The sequence below is a fragment of the Eimeria mitis genome, genomic scaffold (assembly GCF_000499745.2).
Source record: "Eimeria mitis Houghton genomic scaffold, Emh_scaff2229, whole genome shotgun sequence".
In the NCBI taxonomy this organism is placed as follows: Eukaryota; Apicomplexa; class Conoidasida; order Eucoccidiorida; family Eimeriidae; genus Eimeria; species Eimeria mitis.
In genome coordinates this window covers 1-8,438 of record NW_024015129.1, presented here as the reverse complement: position 1 = coordinate 8,438, position 8,438 = coordinate 1, and the positions used below count along the sequence as shown (strand labels likewise).

Sequence of the window (8,438 nt, the reverse complement as noted above, 5' to 3'; positions counted from 1 at the left end):
GCAGCTGTGGCTGCAGCTGTGGCTGCAGCTGTGGCTGCAGCTGTGGCTGCAGCTGTGGCTGCAGCTGTGGTTGAAGCAACTGCTGCTGCCAATTATGTAGCCTGTGAGCGTAGCGTTGTTGTTGGCAGGGCTGCTCGCGCCGCTTCTCCAAATCTTGTTCCTCCCTTTGAGGGCTTGCAACGCGAAACCCTGTTGAATTCTCTGTTGCCCTTGTTGCTGACATTAGTGTCGTTGGTGCCGCTGCTGCCCCTGACATCATTGGCCTTGCACGTCCTTGAGTTTGTATTTGAGGATGCAACGAATTCTCTCGCAGTTCACCGAAGGGAGCAGTAGTTGCTGCTGATGCCGCCGTTTCCGTCGCTGCTGCTGCTGCTGCTGTTGGGTTCCAAGCAACGTCACTCGAAGTGGCAACGGGTATTCCAGTTGTCGTTGGTTCCTTCTGTGCTGATATTGCTGCACCAATGCACATGCCAGATGTCAGCAAGGTTGGCGCCTGGAATGCCGGTTCCCTCATTGCAGCAGCAGCAAAAACTCCTCCATTCGCTGCTCCTTCTTGGTGAAGCTTCTCTTCCCTCAACTGGCCGCTTTCAAATGGTCTGAAGCAACTATCTGCCACTACTGCGGCAGCTGATGCCCCTGACGCAGGCGCTGCTGCTACTGTAGGTGGTGCCTCTGCTGCGCCCATGCGGTAGCTTCCTGCTGCGTCCGCCGTTGTGGAGACGTTGGTATCCTCAGGCCCCGCAGCTGGAGCAGATGTACAAGGCAGAAGCTGCTGAGCAGAACATGAGAACAAGTCGCCGCCGCTGGCAGCAGCAGCAATGCCCAGTGTCGGACAGAAGAGGGCGTACACCGGAGACCACCGCGGAGACAACATCGCCTGCGCCTCCCACTTTTTGCTGCTGTTGCTGTTGCACTTCCGAGTTTCGGTGCAGTCTGGTTTTGCAGCCGAGATGCTCTGCACTGCCGTCTGCAGCAAGTCGACACCTTGCCATAGCTGCCTGTATGAAAATTCTCTCTCTGGGTTCGCTTCACTGCGTTCCGGGATGGTCTGCTGTTCACCTTCTTGCGTTGAAGCTGGCTGTGGCCTAATATCTGCCTTGTGTTGCAGATTTTGCCGTTGCAGCGGTTGTGCATGTTGTTGTTGCTCGCGTTCGTCTTCTTCTCGTTGCTGCTGCTGCTGCCGCGCTTTCTCTTGCTGTTGCTGGAGTTCGTCCAGTCGCCAAAGTACAAAGTCTTCAACCTCTCTTAGCGCAGCAGCAAACATCACTTCTTGATGTCTGTGTTGCCGCTGCTGCCTCCAAGATATCTGGTAGTCTTGCTGCTGAGGCGGGTCTTCGCGGCAGTGGTACGGCTCTCCAAGAATGCAGCCAACTGCCCGTCGCGCGTGTGGTGTCAAGCTTGACAGTTGCTCTAGCTGCTGCAGCTGTTCTGCTAATTCGATGTACTGGCGTTCCTTCTGGTGTTGCTGCTGAGCTGAGGACCATCCCTGTAGCCTATCGTCAAGGAGGGCTGCCAAAGTTGCGTGCGTCTGACGCAGAAGTCGAAGCTCCGCCTCTGCTGGCTGTGTCTGGGGGCTCTCATTAACGTGCTTCTGCCTTTCTTCATGCTTCTGCCTCTGCTCTGCATCAGGAGCCAGTAGAGAACACAGCTCCAAGAGTCTACAGCTTCTTCGATGCATTTCAGCTGCTAAGTGCTGCTGCTGCTGCGGCGGCTCGAAGGGACCCAGGGCACCTGCACCTTCCTCATAAGCCATAGCCTCGTATATGCACCTTTCTAGTTCTTGTAGCTCCTTGTGGTGGAGCAGCAACTCACGGCGTTTCCGTTCATTTGCGAGCTGCAGCTCTGACTCTGTCTGCTGAAAGTCCCCAATATCCATCATTAAATTCTGGTCGGGCTTTACGCTGTCATTCGATCCGCCGTCTGCAAGCTCAAGGCCGTAGCAACCTTCTTCCAAAGGAATGCCAGCAAGCGGATCGTTCCCATCGGATTGCTGTTGCTGCGTCGTCTCCGTGCCAGTCACGTCGAGGTCTAGGTCCTGCTGTTGCTTCTGTGTTTGCTCCTGCTGCTGCTGCTGCTTAAGCTGCAGTGCTACCAATCCTTCGGGAGTTGGCGCTCGTTGTCGAGACAGTGGGGGGTTTTGCCGCCTCACATCGCCGTCGCATCTACGCATACTGCGAGCAAAGGAGCCCCGAGCCAGCGAAGGCTGGCCGCGATGTTCGCCGCTCGGCTTGAAGGCAGTTTTAGCGCTGCATCGGCTGCTGTTCATCGTGCTACCTGTGCCGGTTCTGACGCTGCTGCTGCATGGCGCTGGAGCGTCAGGTAAGTCTTTTACCTGCCGAAGCCATCCATGCATAGCAAATGCCTCGCATCCAGCATCATCATGGGCTACAACGACAGGTATTCGCCATGGAGAGCGCAGAACTGTTTGAAGACCTGTCCGGCGCATTTCCCTGAGGGCTGGGGCTGACACTTCCCGCCGCCTCAATTCCTCATCCCCTACACGGCAAATTAGTAATAGCTGTTCTCGCTGCTGTTTGAGGTCCTCGATCTGTTGCTGCAGATGCACGCAACGGCGCAGCACTATGTGAAGAATTTGCTGCAGATGTTGCTCCCTCCTCAACTGTACATGCAGCCGCCTCTCGCGTTGATGCAACCTAGCCACAACATCCTGCAGTATCTCAGCAGGGGTTGCCGAGGTGTGGAGGGCGATTTTCTCTCCCTGTATTAAGTCCATTGCTCGCAGGGACTGTTGCTGTTGCTGCTTGACCTTTTTTTCGTACGCTTCCAGTAGCCGACGTTGCTGCTGCAGGGTAGTGAGCACTTCTAATTCCACTGCCAACCTCGATTCTAGCATCAGCTTCTGCTTCTCCATTATGCTCAAGCTATCCTGTCCTTGGTGCTCCTCCTGGGAGCGCTGCTCGGGAAACTTCTGCGGATCATCGTGTCTCGCTTGCTGCTGCAGCTGTAGCCAGTTGTACAGCAGCAAGTACTTCCCTGCTGCTTGCTTTTCAAGCCGGCGCAGGTCATCCTCTTCAGTGGAGTTTGCCCTGCTCAGGGCAGAAAATATCCGGTCTAGGGCTAGCTTAAGGAGGTTAACTGAACAGCCGTCCAGGATCTGGCCTGGCAAGAGATCTGTGGGAAATGACTCGCGCGGCATCTTGTTCTGGATCTTGTTTTGTTAGGAACAGCTGCTTTTGCAGGCTGTAAACGGGCAGAAGCACAGACAAAACAAGGCCAGACGCCGAGGCACAGCACGCTTCGTTCTTGCACACGGCTACGCGGCCAGACTCAGAGGTAACGTGGATAGCTCCCGAAGCAACTTGAATCTAGCTCCTCTACTTTTTAATAGACGAATTGCAACAGAATCTTAATTTCGCACCTTGCACGAGAATCCCAGCAGATCGGTTGGTTCGTCTGTGCGATGTGCACTGCCGCGAATAGCACGCTCACCAGGCTGAAACAGTCAGTAAAAGGACATGGACGACAACAAATAAACTTGAAAGGAGCTGAAAGATTGCCAGTGTCCGCTAGGTAGGGAAAATTGCCTAGCTGGGGGCAGCGCAACTTCTGAAAACCCCCAAGTATGAGTCAGTTGACTCCCTCGACGGGCTCAGCTAGAAAGACAATCGAACTCTAGACAAAATAAACAGAAATCAGTGCCAGTATATCCAGTCTGTAGCAAATGAGACGCAGAATCGACAAGTTTTAGCTGGTGGAGACCAACTTCAGCTTGATGAGCCGCAATGGTCCACCGTGGTCCCCCACCGGTGGGGTCGTTCTATTGAGGGTGTGCGAGATGAACGTAGCATATACTGAAAATGTGGAGGCAACATATTTAAAACTCATTTGGTGAATTATATACATCCTGGCAGTATAATTTTCACCCCCATAGGGTCCCTTTAGCCCCCACACATGACTGGTCGGGCGACGGACCATTCGGGCAGCTGGGCAACCGGGAGCCATCCTCTCGATTTTGCAGTGAAACTTTCTTTTCCAAACCAAAAAGGTCCTTGAATACGCTTGTGTACTCTTTTCTGTTTGGATTTTCGGCAGACTGCGCTTGAAGTAGACTTTCGGCCAACCGACGATTGTACAGAAGGTGTAGCGAACGGGTCCCTGCTACGTATCTCAATCCTACAGGGTTCAAACTCTACATCAATACTCTAAACAGCGCATATCTATACTATTAAGGCTTAAACATTCAATTAGCCTTCCTTAAAACTTATTCGAGTCNCTAAACAGCGCATATCTATACTATTAAGGCTTAAACATTCAATTAGCCTTCCTTAAAACTTATTCGAGTCTATATTGGAAGGAAATCCGACAGTGATAAATCTCCCCGGTGACTCTGCAGTCAGTAGGGCAACCGCAGCATTCGTTTCATAGCCAGCCCTTACCGGATGCGGCTGGCGAGCATTGTCGACCTGTTTATCTTAAATTTCTACCTAAAGTATTTCCATTTACCTCTATTAGTGCTGTACTTGTTCTCTCTCATCTAACAAGGTCTCTAAATTTTCCACTTGAGCACCTTTGATAGTGCCCACGGTCAGGGCCTTCATGTAGCAAATGTGCAGCAAGAATTGATTCAGAGGACTGTATGCATCAGTGAGATATGCTGACCATGTACAATGGCAGCGTTCGCTACCGTTGCCCCCAAACCAGGACGCGGTAGCTGCATTGACAACGACGCACTGCTCACGACAGAGGAGATGGCTTTGACGGCTGTTTGAGTAAAGACCACGATGAGGTCTGCAGAATGACTATGCAACGATAGAATCTCACAGAAGGGTACTGCCTCATTTTAACCGCGTATGCACTTGTCCGTCGAAAAAAAAGATAAAAATTCACTGGCATTCCTTTGGATGAAGGCCGAAACGACCTTGAGCCTATAGACGGCGGATCGATCGATATTGGGGGCTGTCAGCAGACAGAGCTGCTGCTCCACCAGAAGGAGCTACAAGCAATAAAAAGATGCATATATGAGGCTATGGCTTATGAGGAAGGCGCAGCTGCCCTGGGACTCCTCGAGCCGCAGCAGCAGCACTTAGCAGCTGAAATACACCGAAGAATCTGTAGACTCTTGGAGCCGTGTTCTCTACTGGCTCCTGATGCAGAGCAGAGGCAAAAGCATGAAGAAAGGCAGAAGCAGGTTTATGATAGCCCCCAGACACAGCCAGCAGAGGCGGAGGCGGAGGTTCGACTTCTGCTTCAGACGCACGCAACTTTGGCAGCCCTCCTTGACGATAGGCTACAGGGATGGTCCTCAGCTCAGCCACAACTGCAGCCACAGCTGCAGCAGCAGCTACAGGCACAGCTGCAGCCACAGCTGCAGCCACAGCAGCTGATACTGCCGCTGCCCATGCAGCAACAGCATCGGATACAGCAACAGCAACAGCAAATGCTCTTTCAGAGGAACAGGCTTCTACAGCTCTGCCAGAAACAGCTGCAGCAGCACCAAGTTGCTAATCAAGCACAAACGCTTCCAATCTTTTGCCAGGAGAAACAACAGCTGATGCTGCAGCAACATCACCTGAGCCAGCAACACAAGCTACAGCAGCATCTGCTTCAGCAACAGCAGCTTCAACAGCAACAACAGCAGCTGCACCTGCAGTTGAAAGAAACGTCACAGTGGCGATCCGCTGAAGAGATACCCAACCCCCAGCAGACACAGATCCCCCACAATATGCAGCAGCAGCAGCGGCAAGCGTGGGAGCAGATGCAGCAAAAGCGCACGTGGCAGGTGGAGAGTTACAACACTGCGTGTTCTGCAGCCAAGGAAAGTCGAACAGAGGTTCGATTGGCCTCTTTTGATGGTGCTGCTTGTGGCGGTGAACCTGCGGCGGTCGCCCACTTTAGTCCCATGGCTTTTGGTGCATCAGGAGGTTGCAGCCTGCAGCAGCTGCCGTTGAAGAANTCGCCCACTTTAGTCCCATGGCTTTTGGTGCATCAGGAGGTTGCAGCCTGCAGCAGCTGCCGTTGAAGAAATACCATGAAACACTTAAAGAAGCTGTACACACAAGACATAAACAGCGCCTCCTCGGCTGGTCGGTCTTCCTGCCAGCCCTTGGTGGGGTTGTCACCACCACCGGTGGAAGGCAGCTGGTGGCATCCACGAGGCGTTTAAGCCGCTGCAATTTTGTCCTTGTTTCCTTTTTCTTGAAGCTTTTTCAAAACATAGACGCGAAGCCGAACCATTGGCCGCCATGCTTTTGTTTGCATTTGTTTCCGCTTGAGCCGTTTATCAAAGGGGCTTCTATCGCATAGGAACCCCTGTGAGCTTGCGCTTCCGGGTGCCGTTGTTTTGAGCCAATTCAGCTTGAAATTCCTCTTTATTTACGTTTTCTTTGGGCGTTTATCTTCATTTTCCTGTCTTAGGGCAGCTTTTTGGATGGCCTTCCTGCCCGCAGGTCTGGGGCTGCCCCCGTTGGACCGTGCGGTCTGCGCCGTTGTTTGGTGGTCTGGCGATTCCTTGTAGGCGTTTCCGAACTGCTTTGCGCACGTTGACTCTGAAACGATGAGCCTCAATGGGGCATCGCCTGCCCTCTGCACCGGCGTCGGAGGGGGGGGACGCGATGCCGACCCCAGCAGCGTAGGCATGATGGAGGGGGCTTTCTTTGTGAGCCGCACGGAGTTGCTGGACTGGTTGAACAACACTTTGGCCCTCAGGCTCACGCGAGTGGAGCAGTGCGCCTCAGGCTGCGTCTATCTGCAGGCGCTGGACAATTTGTTCGGGCCCCAGAGCCGCGTACCCATGAACAAGGTCAAGTGGGGAGCTAAACATGAATATGAGTTCGTTCACAATTACAAGCTGCTGCAGGCTGCCTTTGACGCACACGATGTGCACAAACACATTGAAGTCAACCGCCTCGTCAAGGCGAAATATCAAGACAACTTGGAATTCCTCCAATGGTTTAAGGCCTTCTGTGATCGTCAAGCGGCCCTCTACGCAACAGACGTTCCTTATGATCCAGTTGAAAGAAGGAAGGTAAGCTCAAAAAATGCCTCTTTCAGTGCAGGAACTGGCAGGAGTAGGAGCAGCAGGCTAGGAGGAACAGAAACAGCAGCAACCTAAGAGGCAGTGGCACTATGTATGTCAGGTTTTTGGAGCTTAGCGCGGACCTTTCTAGGTCTATGTATTCTGCTGCTGCCGTGTGTTGCCTGTTTTTCAGCTAGGAATTGGGCCGTTTCCGGTTTGGGCCCCTGTTGGCGGTGATGGGGGCGCCAAGAAGCCGTCTGCTGCATATGCCGCTTCCACTGCAACAACGAGGCCAGCAGCAGGAGCCCAGCCGTCCACTCGTTGTCGCGTGCAGCAGCAGCAACCGCAAAAGCAGCAGCCTGCAGGTGCTGGCGCAGGCACAGACGCTGCTAGCGGCGCATTAGGCAAGCGGCTGCAGCAGCAGCAGCCACAGCAAAGGAGCCGCGAGGACGCAGCAGCAGCAGCGGCTGCAGCAGCAGCTGTGGAGACACTACAAGGGGAGCTACAGCAGGCAGTGTTGGAACGGGATTTTTACTATGGGAAGCTGCGTCGTATTGAAATATTGTGCGGCGTGCAGGGACAGACTTCGTTGAGTGTAGAGGCAGTCCAGGCGATCTTGTATGCCAAAGACCACCCTGACGAACAGCCAGAAGCTGCAGAGGGAAACCTCTGAACCTCCATTTTGCAGTGTTCAAAAGAGGTTTAACTGAAACTACTCGTCAAGAAGAGTAGAGAGCCAATGCAATTTGCCTCCACTGACGCTCAGCCATTCACACGCACGGGTAGACAGCTCCAGTACTGCCTGTAATGCCCTGGGATTCAGCAGGGCAGACTCACAGACATTGAAATTTCTGGAAACCGATGATGAATCTAATATTTTTAGATATAACAATAAGAATTTAGCCTCCTTGATAAGAGTAGANTGGAAACCGATGATGAATCTAATATTTTTAGATATAACAATAAGAATTTAGCCTCCTTGATAAGAGTAGAAGCAGCTACAGCTATAGAATTTAGGCGAATGAAGTAATGCGCACCCTTGGGTGCAGTCTAGCCTAGAAGGGAGCCGTAGACTGACAAGCCCAATGGAACACGAAGGGATCACAACGGTAACGGCCCATTAGCTTAAAGGAGAAAATTGTGTGGGGGTTGTCTTCTAGCGGCATGCTCGTAATTCAAAGGGAGAATAGACCCCCTAGAGTGCCTTGGGGTTACCGCTATGCTTACAGGCCGCTCTCGTCACTCCAGCGCCAGGTGTAAGAAACTCCCCTTCAGAAACGCCAGTCTAAGGGGAGTTCGGGGCCTCAGGGATCATGTGGGCCTCGGAACCTGATCCCACTCACGTTAGTAGATGCACTAGTCCCGTCCAGCAGCTCTGTGTCTTGTGCCCCAAACGACAACACAAACGCAGATGAAAAACACAATTGTGAGGCGTAGAAGGGATCCAAGTTCCCTCACACGA

General features: G+C 52.8%; 2 protein-coding genes across 2 annotated transcripts; one reads left to right on the top strand and one right to left on the bottom strand.

Moving 5' to 3' along the window:
• Window positions 1–222: 222 nt before the first annotated feature.
• Window positions 223–3,157, bottom strand: EMH_0050630 (uncharacterized protein; the record flags this gene model as incomplete). Its single annotated transcript, XM_038022428.1, has 2 exons — window positions 223–249; window positions 413–3,157. The coding sequence occupies 2 exons, from the start codon at window positions 3,155–3,157 to the stop codon at window positions 223–225; spliced, it is 2,772 nt and encodes a 923-aa protein (XP_037878282.1).
• Window positions 3,158–4,987: 1,830 nt separating this feature from the next.
• On the top strand, window positions 4,988–7,649 carry EMH_0050620 (microtubule-associated protein RP/EB family member 3, putative; the record flags this gene model as incomplete). The annotated part of the gene is made up of 3 exons (XM_038022427.1): window positions 4,988–5,791; window positions 6,476–6,985; window positions 7,170–7,649. The coding sequence occupies 3 exons, from the start codon at window positions 4,988–4,990 to the stop codon at window positions 7,647–7,649; spliced, it is 1,794 nt and encodes a 597-aa protein (XP_037878281.1).
• Window positions 7,650–8,438: the final 789 nt, after the last annotated feature.